Source organism: Heterodontus francisci, chromosome 3, assembly GCF_036365525.1.
Source record: "Heterodontus francisci isolate sHetFra1 chromosome 3, sHetFra1.hap1, whole genome shotgun sequence".
Lineage (NCBI taxonomy): Eukaryota > Metazoa > Chordata > Chondrichthyes > Heterodontiformes > Heterodontidae > Heterodontus > Heterodontus francisci.
Window position 1 is genome coordinate 29,794,369 of NC_090373.1, and position 18,473 is coordinate 29,812,841.

Below are 18,473 nucleotides of genomic sequence, written 5' to 3' on the forward strand. Positions count from 1 at the left end.
GTGCTGGTAAGTATAGGAACAATAAGATAAGACAGGTTAATAGGTGGCTGGAGACATGTTGCAATTCAGATTTCTGGGACATTGCAACAAGTTCTGGGACAGGAGGGACCTGTTCAAGGTGGACAGGTTGTACCTCAATAAGGCTGGGATACCCATATCCTCACGGGGAGATCAACTCGTGCTGTGAGGAAGCACTAAACTAATTTGGCAGGGGGAAGGGAACCAGGATGAGCAATTAGAGATAAGAAACAAGGTGCATAGAGGACTTAGAGACTAAAAGGACATTAGGATAAATAGGTAAAAAATAGGAGGCATTAGACAGGGGAGAAATGCAGAGCAGAGTAAGGTAGGTTTGGATTGTTGCGTGTGTAAATATATGGAGTGTAGTAAATAAGATTGGTGAGCTTCAGGTACATGTAGCCACCTGGGATTATGATATAGTGGCAATAACGGAGACCTGGCTCAAAGAAGGGGAGGATTGGGAACAATTTCCTGGCTACAAGGTATTTAGAGAGTTAGGGAAGGCAGTATTCATGAAAGATACTGCTATAGTACAAAACTGGAAAGGAATAATGAACCTGATGGTTCAAAAACAGAATTGATTTTGTTAGCATTTAGGAATAGAGGAGCTATTTACACAGATGGATGCATTCTATAGGCCAAATAGTGGAAAGAGATAGGAAGTGATAATGAGGGATTTCAAAAATCCTAATATAGACTCAGAAAATAACTATGCAACTGTTCCTTCCAGGTGTGTTTTTTTTTAAGCCCACAGCAAATTTGATGCATCAGGGTATCAGGTCTGGCTGGTAGGCATTTTATAGAATTGTGAGCACCAGCGTTCTATTATTGCAGATCTTGGTGCAGACATGTTGATTCAACTACCGAGGCATTTAGTTTGTTTTTAGTCAAAGCCATAAATTGCATGGGTCAGTCCTGAAGTGCATAGTGTGACCACAACCTATCTGGAAACACCCAGTGCTGAGTGTAAAATCTCAACCCCTTCCTTGTATGCTAATGGTATAGGTTTGTTTCTCCCCTACTTAATTTTCTCTCTGTCTAGTGTGATAATTTCAGGTTTGACAGATGGTGCTCCTGGGAAAAACATCAATGAAAGAAACAAAAATCTGGATTGCCTGGATTGTGTAACAGAATGCCTGTCTAATGATGCATTCACCTGCTAAAGGCTGGAGACTTAGTCCTAAACTTTGTAAATTTTTGTCTGATAATGTTCTTGTGAAGTGCCTTGGGACATGTTTCTACTTTAAAGGAGCTATATAAATGCCATTTATGCTTGTTGATATTGATGTTGATGACAATTGGTTTAGCAAAGGGAGCAAAAGGATAAAGAAAAGCTAACTGGTACAACAGTGCAATATCTGGGGCTTTGCACAACTTGGGATAGCAAGTCTGGTACTGCATAGCAGCAACCTCATGATTGAAAGCAAAAATTAGCTTAAATATATATAAATAACTTGGATATTGGAACACAGTAAAATTTCAAAATCTGCCAATACCACCAAACTTGGGAGATATGACAAACAGGGAGGATGGTACCAATCAACTGCAACAGGACATAGCTAGGCTAGCAAACTAAAACTGTTAGACAACTAACAGATGGAATTTAATACAGAAAAGTGTGAGGTGATGCATTTTGGCAGAAGGGCTAGGGTGAGGCAATATAGACTAAATGGCACAGTTCTAAAGAGTGTATAGTGTCAGACGGACCTGGGGGTTCATGTGCATAGATCGTAAAAGGTGGCAGGACATAGAGAGCATGAGCTTCATAAATAGAAGTACTGAGTACAAAAGCAGGGAAATTATGCTGAACCTTTATAAAGCTCTGGTTGGGCCCCAATTAGAGCATCGTATCTAGTTCTGGTCACCACACTTTAGGAAGGATGTGAGGGTCCTTGGGAGAGTGCAGAGGAGATTTACCAGAATGCTTCCAAGGATGAGCAATTTTAGCGAGAAGGTTAGGTTGGAAAAGTTGAGGTTGTTCTCCTTGGAGCAAAGGAGATTGAGGGGAGATTTGATAGGGGTGTACAAGAATATGAAAAGTTTAGATAAGGTAGACAAAGAAAAGCTATGCCCACTAGCTGATGGTACAAGGACTAGGTGACACAGATTGAAGGTTTTGGGCAAGAACATTTTTACGTAGTCAGTGGTAATGAACTGGAACTCTGCCTACGAGGGTGGTGGAGGTAGAGACAATCAATGATTTCAAAAGGAAATTGGATGGGCACTTGAGGGCAATAAACTTGCAGGGCTGAGGATTAAGCAGGGAAATGGGACTGACTGGACTGCTCTACAAAGAGCATGGATTCGATGGGCCAAATGGCCTCCTTGTCTGCCGTAATGACTCCGACTCTAATAACGTTTTTGAAGCATATTCTGATAGACACAATTTGAAACACCGACATAATGCTGTAGGATCAAACACAACTACAGTTACTCTGAAGCAATAGCTTGGAGGGCTCATAGAACAAAGAACAGTACAGCACAGGACCAAGCCATTCGGCCCTCCAAGCCTGCGCCGATCTTGATGCCTGCCTAAAATAACACCTTCTGCACTTCCGGGGACCGTATCCCTCTATTCCCAACCTATTCATGTATTTGTCAAGATGCCTCTTAAACGTCCCTGTCATACCTGCTTCCACCACCTCTCCCAGCAGCAAGTTCCAGGCACTCACCATCCTCTGTGTAAAGAACTTGCCTCACACATCCCCTCTAAACTTTGCCCCTCTCACCTTAAACCTATGTCCCCGAGTAACTGACTCTTCCACCCTGGGAAAAAGCTTCTGACTATCCACTCTGTCCATGCCGCTCATAACTTTGTAAACCTCTATCATGTCGCCCCTCCACCTCTGTCGTTCCAGTGAAAACAATCCGAGTTTATCCAACCTCTCCTCATAGCTAATGCCCTCCAGACCAGGCAACATCCTAGTAAACCTCTTCTGTGCCCTCTCCAAAGCCTCCACGTCCTTCTGGTAGTGAGACCAGAATTGCACGCAATATTCTAAGTGTGGCCTAACTAAAGTTCTGTACAGCTGCAGCATGACTTGCCAATCTTTCTACTCTATGCCCCGACCGATGAAGGCAAGCATGCCGTATGCCTTCTTGACTACCTTATCCACCTGCGTTGTCACTTTCAGTGACCTGTGGACCTGTACGCCCAGATCTCTCTGCCTGTCAATACTCATAAGGGATCTGCCATTTACTGTATACTTCCCACCTGCATTAGACCTTCCAAAATGCATTACCTCACATTTGTCCGGATTAAACTCCATCTGCCATTTCTCCGCCCAAGTCTCCAACCGATCTATATCCTGCTGTATCCTCTGACAATCCTCATCACTATCCGCAACTCCACCAATCTTTGTGTCGTCTGCAAATATACTAATCAGACCAGCTACATTTTCCTCCAAACCATTTATATATACTACAAAGAGCAAAGGTCCCAGCACTGATCCCTGTGGAACACCACCAGCCACATCCCTCCATTCAGAAAAGCACCCTTCCACTGCTACCCTCTGTCTTCTATGACCGAGCCAGTTCTGTATCCATCTTGCCAGCTCACCTCTGATCCAGTGTGACTTCACCTTTTGTACCAGTCTGCCATGGTTCCACGGGCTGCCAAGAGGCCATCAAGGACCAGCAACTGAAGGGATTGGAAGCAAGTGGCGAGAAAGGTCAATTCCTGGCAGCAGTGCCACAACAAGTCTAATGACCTCACGTGGGTGGGCAACGTCAGTAAATTCATCTTCACATGAACCAAAAACAGAAAATGCTAGAAATACTCAACAAGTCTGGCGGCATCGGTGGAGGGAGAAACAGAGTTAATGTTTCAGGTTTGTGACCTTTCATCAAAACTGGCAAAAGTTAGAAATGTGATAGGCTTTGAGCATGTGAAAGAGGGGAGGAGGAAGAACAACAAAAGTCTGTGATACATGTACAATTAAGATTGTTTATTTTGTTGTTTATATGTATTTCCAGCTTTCCCCACCCCTCAGTTCTTTTTAACTTTTCTTTCCCCCTTTTGCATTTTTCTAGCTTACACAAAGGGTTGGACAGGTAAACAACCTACTCTCAGACCTCCAACAAACCTTGCCAGGTTCTCTCCATCATAGTTCTCTCTAGTTTCTCTATCCTCCCTCATGCCCATTCCAAGCTCCAAAGACAGCTTGTCTGAGAGACCCACAAAATGCCAACCACCCAAATTCCTCTCCAAATCCCCATGTGAGCCAACACTGTTAATTCTTCCTTTCCTACAGAGTGTCAGCTGTGGCTCAGTTGGTAACGCTCTCATGTCTGAGTCACAAAGTTCCGGGTTCAAGTCCTCTTTAGGACTTGAGCACAAAAATTAAGGCTGCCCTGCCGCAAGTGTCATCTTTCAAATGAGACGGTCAACCGAGGCCTCATCTGCTTGCTTGGGTGGATGTAAAAGATCCCATGGCACTATTGCAAAGAAGAGTAGGGGAGTTATCAGTGTCCTGGCCAATATTTGTCCCTCAATCAACATCACAAAACACAGATTATCTGGTCATTATCTGTGGGATTGTGCGCATATTGGCTGCCACATTTCCTACATTACAACAGTGACCATACTTTAAAAAAAATACTTCCTTGGCTGAAAAGTGCTTTGAAATGGTCGTGAAAGGTGCTACATAAATGCAAGTCTTTACTGTCCCTTTTAAAACTATCTTCAAAACACCTAACCTGTCTTTGCAAACTACTTCCAACTTCCTTTTCTTTTGTAATGCTCTAGAACATATTGCTATCCTCTAAATTGATGCCCTTCTCTCATCTAATTCCATTTTTGAATCTCTCCAATCAGGTCTCCACCCCCCATAATACCAAATTGGCCTTAACTAAAGTCACAAGTGACATCCTCTGTGACTACAATGCATGATCCCTTTTCATTCTCCTCAACCTCTCAGCAGCTTTTGACAAAGTTGACCACACCATTCTCCAAATCCTCCCCTCTGTACTTCCAGTTAAACAATGGAAACACAGAAGCCATCATCTTTGACCCCACCACAAACTCTGTACCCTTGACACTGATTCCATTCTCCTTCCCTGGACACCATCTGAGCATGAACGAGATTGTTTGCAACCACATCATCCTATTCAATTCCAAGCTGAGATATAAATCTGATTTCCTTCCCAACACAAAGACTGACTCCTTAATGTCACCAGCCTCCATCTTTATCTCAGCCCATCAGCTGATGGAATCCTCATCGATGTCTTTGTCACCCCAGTGCTCTACAGGACAGTTTCTGCTCTACCCTCTGTAAATTTCAGTCCATCTAAAACTCTGCTGCTCATATCCAATTCTGCCCTAAATTCCACCCACTAACCCTGTCCTTGATGACCTGCATTGACTCCCTGTTTCCCCAATACCTCAAATTTAAAATTCTCATCTGCATGTTTAAATCTCTTCATGGACTTGCCACTCCACATCTCTGTAATCTCCTCCAGCCTTACAACCTCTTCATTCTGAATTCTTGGTTTCTCTAGCTCTGGCCTTGTGCATCCCTCGCATTTTGCCCCACCATGGCAGCCATACCTTTAGCTGTCCAGGTCTCATGCATTAGAATTCCTTCCCTAAACCCCTCAACCTCCTCCCTTAAAACGCTCCTAAAAATCTCTCACTGGAACAAGGTTTTTGTCACCTTTCCCAATATCTCCATCAGCTGGGGTTCCAGTTACGCCTCTGTGAACCTCCTAGGGATGTTTTTCTCTCAGCAATACTAAATAAATGTAAGTTGGCGTTTTACTAAATCTGCCATTTCTTATAATAGACTTGCTTTATGAAATATAACGTTGCTTAACAGGGAAAAAATTAGTTAAGCTGCATTTGAATATAAAGTAATTTAACCACAGCTTGTTGGGGTCAAGCTAACAGATAGTAAAATGTCTTTCAAATTTGAGTCTTTGGTGTACCCACATACCAAGGCAAAACAAGGCGAATATAAATTAGGCAATCAACCCATACAGCTCTGCAACACCTCTTAACTATCAGTTCGAAGCAGCAGTAATACAGGCCTTAAACAAGATCCTCTGCCCAGTGCTTTTCCTGCTGAAAGAGCAAGCAAGCTAAAGAAAATCATATTAACTTACAAAATAAGATGAAAATAAATATTTTGCTATTTTGGAGATTTTTTAAGGCGAAGCAGTATTTTAATAAAATTTTAACAGTGTGCATAAAGAACAAAAAGTTAATTCATTTCAACAAAGCAAACCTGCAATAAATATTTAACCTAACTGTAACTTAAGGCATCACCTTTTTTCTCTCCTGTTCAGCAGAATAGCCATCCACAGAACTTCCTCCCAGAGACACACATTGTAAGGAATCAAAGAGAGGCTTGGCCAGGTCAGAATCAACAATACCAGAATGAACAAGTAGGTCTTGCATTTCTGTCAATGTTTCATCCACAGAAAGGTTCTGGAATTTAAGAAATGGAAAATGTAAATTTCATAAATAACGGTTGAGGCCAAATCATTAAATATATTCAAGAAAGAGTTAAAGAGAATGGGATCGAGGGATACGGGGAGAAAGCCGGAACAGGGTACTGAGTTTGGATGATCAGCCATGATCGTATTGAATGACGGAGCAGGCTCAAAGGTCCAAGTGGCCTACTCCTGCTCCTATTGTTCTATGTTTCTATTCCAATTACTTCTTGCAGCATTCAAATGCTGTGATTAAGATTCAAGCCCTAAACTCTCCATCTCCTTTAAGATGCTACTTAAAACTAAACTATTTGATCAAAATTTTGGTCACCAGTACTACTATCTCCTTATGTGGCTCCACTGACAAATTTTGTTTGATAATGCTCTTGTGAAGCGCCTTGAGATGTTTTACTACGCTAAAGGTGCTATATAAATGCAAGTTATTGTCGTCGTTCATAAAAACTTTATCTAACAGTTGCATTAACAACATTCATGAGCTGGATAGTGTAATCCTCTAACCAAGAGGGCAGTAAAGGTAAATAACAGAATACTTTTTTTTGTGTGCATCGTTATTGGTCACTCAGTTGGTCAATGTCTGTTCTCTTCTTCCATGTTGGTTAAGACTTTCAGTCTCTGCTTTTCTCCTTTGGACTGATTATTTGTAACTGGTTAGTGAGTTGGCAACCAGAGAGCATAAAAATTCAGATTGCCACCAGGAACAAAGGGAAAGGTTTGGAGATTTAGTGTGCAGAATGCCCTACCAGAAATAGTAGTGGAAGCAAAATCCATACTCGCTCTTAAGAGGGAAATGAACCTTTGTTTTTTTTTTAATGGTATGAGGAATGGGACTAAGTGGTATTTTCAGAGTTGGTGCAAGCATGATAGGCCAAATGACCCCCTTCATTGCTTATAATTCAATGATTCTACTTTTGTTGTTCATCAATTTTATATCTTACTCATAAATATGTCCTTCCCCAAAAAATTGTTGCCCGACATTCCAAAAAAAATTTGGGATATCACAACTTAAAACTTGCATTCTCGTAAAGTTTTAATGTAGTAAATGTCCCAAGGTGCTTCACTAAGGTGAAAAAGCACAGCGCTAGAAGAAAAGTTAGGATAGATAACAGAAAGTATGCCCAAGAAATAGGTTTTGAGCAAGAGGCTTTTGAAGGCAAGAGAAGGCAGAGTAGTTTACGAGTGTAGAGACAGAGACAATCCACAAAAAAATGGTCTATAAATCTACTGCCAGCATAAAGGAATAGGATTTTGTAGTGTTAGCACCAGGAGTAGACTCAGACACCAATCGTCTAGAATCAAAGCTAAAGCATAAGCAGCATAAAAACTGTTCTAGAGGAATTTAATTTCTTGTCTTTCAGATACATGCATATTCTGGTTGCACAAACTCAAAGGCTAGTAATCAAATCACATTGACTCCTCAACTCAGTACTTGTAGCCTTCTGACTCCATCTTCTTGGCTTCTGCACCCTGCAGGAGGGATGAGGAGGAACAAAATTACTTTCCCCATTACACAGCACCAACAGGATAACAGGTGACCGTCTCCCAGGTCTCTACAAATGCCAGAAGCTGCTGAGAGGAACCGTGACCCAAGAAAGATTCCATTGGCATAATCCCCACAGAAAGACAGGTGAGTTTGGGATTTTGGACCCATGTCCCACCACAATGGGTTACATATTGGCACCCTATCATGCTGCCAGGACTCAAGAAAAATTATCATTGAAAAATGTACCTGTGGAGAAGGCTCCAAATCCATTTTCCCAGAAGTGTGCAGACAGATGGCTAATAAAGCTTCCAACAGCCTGATGCTCTGGAGCGCCCAATCCTCCTCTGTTGTACTTGGTTCCTGCTCCACAACATCCCAATCTTTTGGTGTCTCATCACCTTCTAGATAAAAACTCTGTTCATCCAATTCATCTCCAAATACTGTTGCTTTTTGAACAAGTGCAGGCTCTGGTTTAATAGACTCCTCACTACTGCTGATATCTGATAAATCTTTTTCAGCCACCAGACGTGATGTCAAATGAGAGCCAATTTCCAATTCCTTTTGAGTTTCACCCTGAGTAAATGTATTAACTTTGTTTGCTTTTATGCTGTTTTTCCTTGTGCTGGAGATCTGCTGAATGATGATTGTCATCAGTCTGTGACAGACCTCCAGGCCACCAAGTTTATGGAACTGTTTCTGGAATACTATATCTTTCAAGTAGATCCAACGACACACAGACCACACATCTGCTGCTTGTCTGATCTGCTCTTTCGAAGGTAATACAACACTGTCTGGTGACAAGTGAGGAAGCATGTTAACCAGAGGCTCGCTGGCTGTGCTATCATAGCCTGAGGTGTCTTCAGAATCATTGGCAGAGTCATAATCAGATTCAGGCTCTTGACTGATGCACAGGAATGCAACACAAAGAAACAAGTTTATTACATTTAAGTGGGTGTCAGTGATTTTAGCTTTCTTCTTCTTGGGGTATGATTCTTTCAGCACAACGTAAAACTTACTTAAACTTTGCTGCATCTCACTTCTATGCACTGCAGTATGTTGGCTTCTTGAAGTATCAATGGGATCCATAGTAGAGTCCTCTGCATTCGTCTCTTCATCTTGCATTCCTGTATCTAGCTGTTGATCCCCTAGGCACAGAATTAAGGTTTCAAAAACCTTCAGTGCACAGGATCTAACTGTGTCAAGATAAATTAGCTCAGTCATCTGATTTAATCCACAGCAGCTCAAAAAGAGGCCTCTGACTACCCTGTGGAAAACAAGCACACATTTTCTTTATGCAAAACAAGCTTTTCTTAGAGGAAAAGAATTCAACCTCAAATTTAAATTGATATGTTATACTTTAAATAACAGAAAATGCTGGAAATACATTGGAGGTCCAACAGTATCCGAAAAAAGTTAAAGCGGGTTGACTTTTTAGAGTAGAGTGAAGAGTCAGACAAAATGTAATCTTCAGTCTGGCATTTTTTTGGTTTGTGCTGTCATTTCACGATGGTATCTTTGACATTAAACCAAGATTCAATGAAATTAATGACCTAATCTGGCTGATAACATCAGTAAACTAAACAGAGTGAAATGCCTCTGGTTTAGACCTCAATAAACTACTGCTGTTCTTGGTATGAATTGGGATATCCTCACATTTAAGTGTTAGAGCCAAAGCCACTCAATTTTAATCTTATGATCTCTTAAGTTACATGTTTCATTGGTAGTTGCATCAGAATTTGAGATATAACATTTTGATTTTCTGTGTTCAGGTCAAACATCTAAGAAATTAGAAGGTATACATCATGCAGGCTTTCGCTAATTCAGCTGTCCTTCTGAAGCCGAAGGAAAATAGAGAGCTCTGTGAAAGTTAGTAACAAACTCCCACAAAGTTACAATCAAGGGCCTTTCTTGGGTCCAGGTTTACATACAGTTTTAATACAAGTGACTGTTTGTCATTTTCTATACCCCAGTAGGAATAATTAATTTCTGTATTTTATTGTAAATTTAGTGCCTACCATTACTCCTACTGAATTACCTATTTCTTGTTAATAAATCTGTGTGGCAGTTTGAAGCCTAAGCCACAGTCTAATCAGCATGTAAATTTTTATCACTTTCCAAAGTGGGCACAAGATCTATCCAACAGGACAAAATACTGAAACAATCCCTTGGCTCATTCCAATCACCCAGATATGTGGTGTGTAAAAGCACACTCCAATTTATAGGGAGTGTGTTTACAGAAGTAGTCTTTGGTGCCAATCACGAGGCATGTATCAGAGGTAAAAATTAAAAAAAATAACAGACTCTATACTTGGAATGTTACCCATCTTTGCTCTTTCCAAATACAGACTCACCTGCCAGAATTTTCTATTGTTAATTCAAATTTCCAGCATTTGCTATCATTTTACACAATAGTTTTAGATTAATAAAAATTACTTTTATACATTATCTCCCCCTTCAAATGGCTGATACAATTAAATATTACACGTTGTAATCAATATCAGCAATGACTTTTTGCAGCCAGTTTCAGTATCATATACTGTCAGATCAAATAGAGTACTCGATCTATACAAACTGAAGCCTAGATTTTCCCCTCGGTGTTACTATTTCCAGAGTGGCAGTGGGTGAGAAAGGAAAACAACATTCATCAAATTTAAAGAAATAGGACAATTATAAAGTTGTTTTATAGGAGGGAATAAAAATTTCAAAAGCCTTTGAAGAGCTTCAGGATGCATCACAACCCATTAGAAACTACTGCAAAGATTAAGGGTATGAGACTCAAAGTGATGGGCAAAAATAAAGTGAACAAAAAACCCACAAAATATGGGCATGAACTTGCAAGCAAGTGACACAGCATCTGTTTGATGGCTGCTGATATTGAGTTTGGGCTGCATGAAGTGGCCACAAGGAGGGCTGCCTTCTGTGCCACTGCTCTGTATCATTGCTATAAATCGGCAATGTAGCAAGCAGTAAAGTAGCAAGTAGCCAATGTTTCCATTGTTACTGTACCTGTTTTATGCCACATATGCCAGGTGGTCTTCCTGTAGATGGCACAGCACTGCTAACCCAGTCTTTAAGAAGGCGGTTTGCCTTCTAAGGAAGCACCCAGCATTATGGTTAGTTAGGTATTTACGTATCATAGTGGTGCCCATTAGGAGTATGCTGGATCAGTATCCTTTGAGAAGAGATACCACTATCTGCAAGATATTTACACCTCGGCCTGCAGTTGCAAGTGTCTGGGTACCACTGGGTGGGCACAGAGCACCTCTAGTGCAGACTGGTCTGTCGGGCATCGCTTGGTAGGGCATTTTCTTTTTCTAAACATATCAGGTAGGGGATTCCCACTAGAAAATCCATTTGTGCCATGACTGAAGCTGTGGGGGGAAAAAAAATAATTTACATCATACACCATAACTCTCAAAACCCAAATACCAAAGAACAATAAAACAAAAAAGATTCGATGACTTTCGTTCCATTGGTATGAGCTAAATTTAAACCTCGCGCTCAGATGTAACACTAATAAATCCAATAGGGAAATAAGGAGAAATTGTTTTTACTTGGGAGAGTATTAGCAAGTGGAACTCACTATCACGCGAAGTTGCGGCAAATAGATTACATGCTTTCAAAAGGAAAGTAAGCAAAGTGAGTGCTGGTTCTCTAGAGAGCGTGTCTGGGGAGTCAATAATGGAAAATAATGAAATGGTGGAAAAACTGAACACATTTTTTGCATCTGTTTTCACCGTAGAGGATACAAATAATATCCCAGAAATAATTGTGAATCAAGAGTTGATCATCAGGGAAAGGGTACTGAGAAAATTATTAGAACTAAAACCTGACAAGTTCCCAGGTCCTGATGGACTTCATCCTAGGGTCTTAAAAGAAGTGGCTGCTGAAATAGTGGATGCATTGGTTTTAATTTTCCAAAATTCCCCAGATTCTGGAAAGGTCTCATCAGATTGGAAAATAGTGAATGTGACTCCTCTATTCAAGAAAGCAGAAAACTACAGGCCAGTTAGCGTAACATCTGTCAAACGGAAAATTTCAATGCAATTAGAGTCAACATGGTTTGGTAAAAGGGAAATAGTATTTTGACTAATTTATTACAGTTCTTTGAGGAAGTAACACGCAACGTGGATAAAGGGGAACCTGTGGATATGGTGTAAGATTTCCAGAAGACATTTGACAAGGTGCCACATCAAAGGTTACTGAACAAAATAAGAGCCCATAGTAACATATCAGCATAGATAGAGGATTGGTTAGCTAACAGGAAACAGATTTTTGCAATAAATGGGTCATTTTCAGGTTGGCAAGCTGCAACTAGTGGTGTGCCACAGGGATCAGTGCTGGGGCCTCAACTATTTACAATCTATAGCAATGACTTGGATGAAAGGACAGAATGTATGGTTGCTAAATTTGCTGGGTAGGACAGTAAGTTGTGAAGAGGACATAAGGAGTCTGCAAAGGGATATAGATAGGTTATGTGAGTGGGCAAAGATTTGGCAGATGGAGTATAATGTGGGAAAGTGTGAATTCATCCGCTTTGGCCAGAATAATAAAAAAGCAACATATTATTTAAATGGAGAGAGATTGCAGAACTTGGATGCAGAGGGATCAGGTGTCCTAGTACACAAAACCACAAAAAGTTGGTATGCAAGTACAGCAAGTGATTAAGGTGGTAAATGCAATGTTGTTGTTTTCTTCTTTCTTTTGGGCCTCCTTATCTCGAGAGACAATGGATACGCGCCTGGAGGTTGTCAGTGGTTTGTGAAGCAGCGCCTGGAGTGGCTATAAAGGCCAATTCTGGAGTGACAGGCTCTTCCACAGGTGCTGCAGAGAAATTTGTTTGTTGGGGCTGTTGCACAGTTGGCTCTCCCCTTGCGCCTCTGTCTTTTTTCCTGCCAACTACTAAGTCTCTTCGACTCGCCACAATTTAGCCCTGTCTTTATGGCTGCCCGCCAGCTCTGGCGAATGCTGGCAACTGACTCCCACGACTTGTGATCAATGTCACACGATTTCATGTCGCGTTTGCAGACGTCTTTATAACGGAGACATGGACGGCCGGTGGGTCTGATACCAGTGGCGAGCACGCTGTACAATGTGTCTTTGGGGATCCTGCCATCTTCCATGCGGCTCACATGGCCAAGCCATCTCAAGCGCCGCTGACTCAGTAGTGTGTACAAGCTGGGGATGTTGGCCGCTTCAAGGACTTCTGTGTTGGAGATATAGTCCTGCCACCTGATGCCAAGTATTCTCCGAAGGCAGCGAAGATGGAATGAATTGAGACGTCGCTCTTGGCTGGCATACGTTGTCCAGGCCTCGCTGCCGTAGAGCAAGGTACTGAGGACACAGGCCTGATACACTCGGACTTTTGTGTTCCGTGTCAGTGCGCCATTTTCCCACACTCTCTTGGCCAGTCTGGACATAGCAGTGGAAGCCTTACCCATGCGCTTGTTGATTTCTGCATCTAGAGACAGGTTACTGGTGATAGTTGAGCCTAGGTAGGTGAACTCTTGAACCACTTCCAGAGCGTGGTCGCCAATATTGATGGATGGAGCATCTCTGACATCCTGCCCCATGATGTTCGTTTTCTTGAGGCTGATGGTTAGGTCAAATTCATTGCAGGCAGACGCAAACCTGTCGATGAGACTCTGCAGGCATTCTTCAGTGTGAGATGTTAAAGCAGCATCGTCAGCAAAGAGGAGTTCTCTGATGAGGACTTTCCGTACTTTGGACTTCGCTCTTAGACGGGCAAGGTTGAACAACCTGCCCCCTGATCTTGTGTGGAGGAAAATTCCTTCTTCAGAGGATTTGAACGCATGTGAAAGCAGCAGGGAGAAGAAAATCCCAAAAAGTGTGGGTGCGAGAACACAGCCCTGTTTCACACCATTCAGGATAGGAAAGGGCTCTGATGAGGAGCCACCATGTTGAATTGTGCCTTTCATATTGTCATGGAATGAGGTGATGATACTTAGTAGCTTTGGTGGACATCCGATCTTTTCTAGTATTCTGAAGAGACCACGTCTGCTGACGAGGTCAAAGGCTTTGGTGAGATCAATGAAAGCAATGTAGAGGGGCATCTGTTGTTCACGGCATTTCTCCTGTATCTGACGAAGGGAGAACAGCATGTCAATGGTCGATCTCTCTGCACGAAAGCCACACTGTGCCTCAGGGTAGAAGCGCTCGGCCAGCTTCTGGAGCCTGTTCAGAGCGACTCGAGCAAAGACTTTCCCCACTATGCTGAGCAGGGAGATTCCACGGTAGTTGTTGCAGTCACCGCGGTCACCTTTGTTTTTATAGAGGGTGATGATGTTGGCATCGCGCATGTCCTGGGGTACTGCTCCCTCGTCCCAGCACAGGCATAGCAGTTCATGTAGTGCTGAGAGTATAGCAGGCTTGGCACTCTTGATTATTTCAGGGGTAATGCTGTCCTTCCCAGGGGCTTTTCCGCTGGCTAGGGAATCAATGGCATCACTGAGTTCCGATTTGGTTGGCTGTATGTCCAGCTCATCCATGACTGGTAGAGGCTGGGCTGCATTGAGGGCAGTCTCAGTGACAGCATTCTCCCTGGAGTACAGTTCTAGGTAGTGCTCAACCCAGCGGTCCATCTGTTTGCGTTGGTCAGTGATTATGTCCCCCGATTTAGATTTGAGGGGGGTGATCTTCTTGATGGTTAGCCCAAGAGCTCTCTTCATGCCATCATACATTCCTCTGATGTTTCCGGTGTCTGAGGCCAGCTGAATATGACTGCATAGGTGTTGCCAGTAGTCGTTTGCGCAACGCCTAGCTGTTCTTTGTGCAGTACTTCTGGCTGCTTTAAGTGCTGCGGATGTTAAATCGCTGGGGGCTTTCTTGTAGTTCAAAAGTGCAATGCGCTTAGCGGCTATGACAGGTTCCAGCTCTTCATTATGAGATTGAAACCAGTCTGCATTTCTCTTCGCACTTTTGCCGTAGGTGGTCAAAGCTGACTCATAGATGGCGTCTCTGATGTGGGCCCACTTGGTCTCAGCATCCCCTGTGGGAGTGTTTTGAAGGGCTGTTACAAGTGAATTTAGAAATTTTTGTAACAGCTGTGGGTGAGAAATTCTGCTCGTGTTGATGCGCGGGTGGCCCTTCTGCTTGGAATGATGCAACTTCTTTGGTCTGAGTCTAACCTTGCTGCACACCAGGGAGTGGTCGGTGTCGCAGTCCGCACTGTGGAAGCTGCGTGTGATTTGAACACTGTTTAAGGCGGCTCGCCTTGTGACAATGAGGTCTAGCTGGTGCCAACGACGTGATCTTGGGTGCCTCCATGAAACCTGGTGACAGGGTTTAGTGTGAAAGAACGAGTTGGTGATGCAGAGGTTATGATAGGTACACAACTCAAGCAGTCTCTGCCCGTTCTCATTCATCCTTCCAACGCCATAGCGCCCAAGGCAGGAGGGCCATGAGTCATGGTCGGCCCCAACCCTGGCATTAAAGTCCCCCAGCAGGAATAGGTGTTCGGTGTTGGGGATGCTGCTAATGATGTTATGGAGTTGTTCATAGAACTGGTCTTTAGCTTCAGGTGCGGAGCAGAGTGTTGGAGCAATTGTTTATTGCAAGGGGAATGGAATATAAAAGTAGAGATGTTTTGCTACAATTGTACAGGGCATTGGTGAGACCACATCTACAGCACTGCGTACAGTTTTGGTCACCTTACTTAAAGGATGTAATTGTATTGGAAGCAGTTCAAAGAAGGTTCACTCAACTGATTCCTGAGCTGAAAGGGTTATCTTATGAGGAAAGGTTGGGTCCGTATCCATTGGAGTTTAGAAGGATGAGAAGTGATGTTATTGAAACATATAATATCCTGAATGGACTTGACAGGATGGATGTGGAAAGGATGTTTCCCCTCGTGGGAGAGACTAAAAAACTAGGGGGACACAGTTTAAAAATAAGGGGTTTTCCATTTAAGACAGAGATGAGGAGAACATTTTTTCTCTGAGGGTCGTGTGTCTGTAGAACTCTCTTCCCCGGAGACCGGCGGAGGCAGGGTCATTGAATGTTTTTAAGGCAGAGGTAGACGGATTCTTGACAAACAAGGGAGTTAAAGGATATCGGAGCTAGGCAGGAAAGTGGAGTTGAGTCCACAAACAGATCAGCCATGATCTTACAGAATGGTGGAGCAAGCTCGAGGAAGTGAACAGCCTACTCCTAGTTCATATGTTGTATGAAACTAAACGAGTGCATGAGAAAAGGAAATATAAAGATATGCTGTATGGTTGAGATAAGGCAGATGGAATACAAACCCAAAGCATAGATCAGTTGGGCCAAATGGCCTGTTTCTGCGTTGTATGTTGCATGTAATTCTATAGAACAGTATGCACAGCCACTGCATACTCAATTCTATTCTTAAATTAAATTATCTTTTTCTTCCTTGCCCCATCTCACTTGATAAGGCATCCTCTCCCTCACTTCTGAAAGTACGAGAAGTTAAACTTTTTCCACCTTATTCTCCAACTGCTGGTACATGCGCGCAAGTGGCCTGAGTAACTCTTGAATTTCCCATTTCTCTCCAACTCAAGTACAGTGCCTGCTCTGTCAACTACTTTGGGATCAAGAATTCGCTGTATGGATGCAAGACGATCTCATACAACTGTGGCACAGAGTAGTAGTGTAAAGGAAGAAGGAATTTGCATTTCTATAGTGCCTTAAATGACCTCAGGATTTCCTAAAGCATTTTAGAACCAACAAAGTACTTTTTGAAGTGCAGTCACTGTTATAATGCAACAAACACATCAGGCGGTGGCATGGTGGTAATGTCACTAGACTAGTCATGTGGTTGACTCTGAAATACCCTCTGAAACAGCCTAGCAAGCCACTCAGTTGTATCAAACTGTTACGCAGTCTAAGAAAAGGAATGAAACCGGACAGACCTGGCATCGACCTAGGCACCGCAAACGACAATGGCAAACCCAGCTCTATCAACCCTGCAAAGTTCACCTTACTAACATTTGCGGGCTTGTGCCAAAATTGGGAGAGCTGTCCACAGCCTAGTCAAGCAACAGCCTGACATGGTCATAATCATGGAATCATACCTTACAGACAATGTCCCAGACACCAACAGTAGCTTGCCTGGATATGTCCTGTGCCGACAGGACAGATCCATCAGAGGTGGTGGCACAGTGGCATACAGTCAGGAGGGAGTCACCCTGGGAGTCCTCAACATTGACTCCGGACCCCATGAAGTCTCACGGCATCAGGCCAAACATGGGCAAGGAAACCGCTTGCTGATTACCACATCGCGGCACCCCCTCGGCTGATGAATCAGTGCTTCTCCATGTCAAAACCAACTGGAAGAAGCAGTAGGGTAGCAATGACACAAAATGTACTCTGGGTGGGGGACTTCAATGTCCATCACCAAGAGTGGCTCGGTCGTACCACTACTGACCAAGCTGGCTGAGTCCTAAAGGACATAGCTGCTAGACTGGGTCTGTGGCAGGTGGTGAGGCAACCAACACGAGGGAAAAACATACTGGACATCGTGTCTTCACCAATCTACCTGCTGCAGATGCATGTGTCCGGCAGTATTGGTAGGAGTGACCACCGCACAGTCCTTATGCAAACGACGTCCTGTCTTCACATAGAGGGTACCCACAATAGTGTTGTGTGACACTATCACCATGCTAAATGGGGTAGATTTTGAACAGACTGAGCAACTCAAAACTGGCATTCATGAGGCATTGTGGGCCATCAGCAGCAACAGAATTGTATTCAACCACAATCTGTAACCTCCTGTCCCAGCATATCCCGCACTTGACCATTACCATCAAGCTGAGGGACCAACCCTGGTTTAATGAAGAGGGCATGCCAGGAGCAGCACCAAGCATGCCTCAAAATGAGGTGTCAGCCTGGTGAAGCTACAACACAGGAGTACTCATATGCCAAACAGCGGAAGCAGCATGTGATAGACAGGACTAAGCGATCCCACAACCAATGGATCAGATCTAAGCTCTGCAGTCCTGCCACATCCAGTCATGAAAGGTGGTGGACAATTAAACAACTGACAGGAGGAGGCGACTCCACAGATATCCCCATACTCAACGATGGGAGAGCCCAGCACATCAGTGCAAAAGACAAGGCTGAAGCATTTGCATCCATCAACCATCTTCAGCCAGAAGTTCAAGAGGATGATCCATCTTGGCTTCCTCAAGGTCCCCACAGATGCCAGTCTTCAGCCAATCCGATTCACTCCACGTGATATCAAGAAATGGCTGATAGTATTCGACACTGCAAAGGCTATGGGCCCTGACAATATTCCGGCAATGGTACTGAAGACTTGTGCTCCAGAACTTGCCACGCCGCTAGCCAAGCTGTTCCAGTACAGCTACAACACTGGCATCTACCCAGCAACGTGGAAAATTGTCCAGGTATGTTCTGTACACAAAACGCAGGACAAATCCGACCCAGCTAATCGCCCTATCAGTCTACTCCCGATCATCAGTAAAGTGATGGAAGGGGTCGTCGACAGTGCTATCAAGCGGCACTTGCTCAGCAATAACCT

The 18,473-nt window shown here is 43.3% G+C and overlaps 1 protein-coding gene across 1 annotated transcript in view; it reads right to left on the reverse strand.

Annotated features, from left to right (window-relative positions):
• lyst (lysosomal trafficking regulator) overlaps positions 1-18,473 on the reverse strand; it is a 419,684-nt gene that overhangs the window by 220,387 nt on the left and 180,824 nt on the right. The window contains 2 exon segments of the mRNA XM_068020720.1: positions 6,287-6,448; positions 8,201-9,218. Coding sequence (XP_067876821.1) covers positions 6,287-6,448; positions 8,201-9,218 — 1,180 coding nt within the window.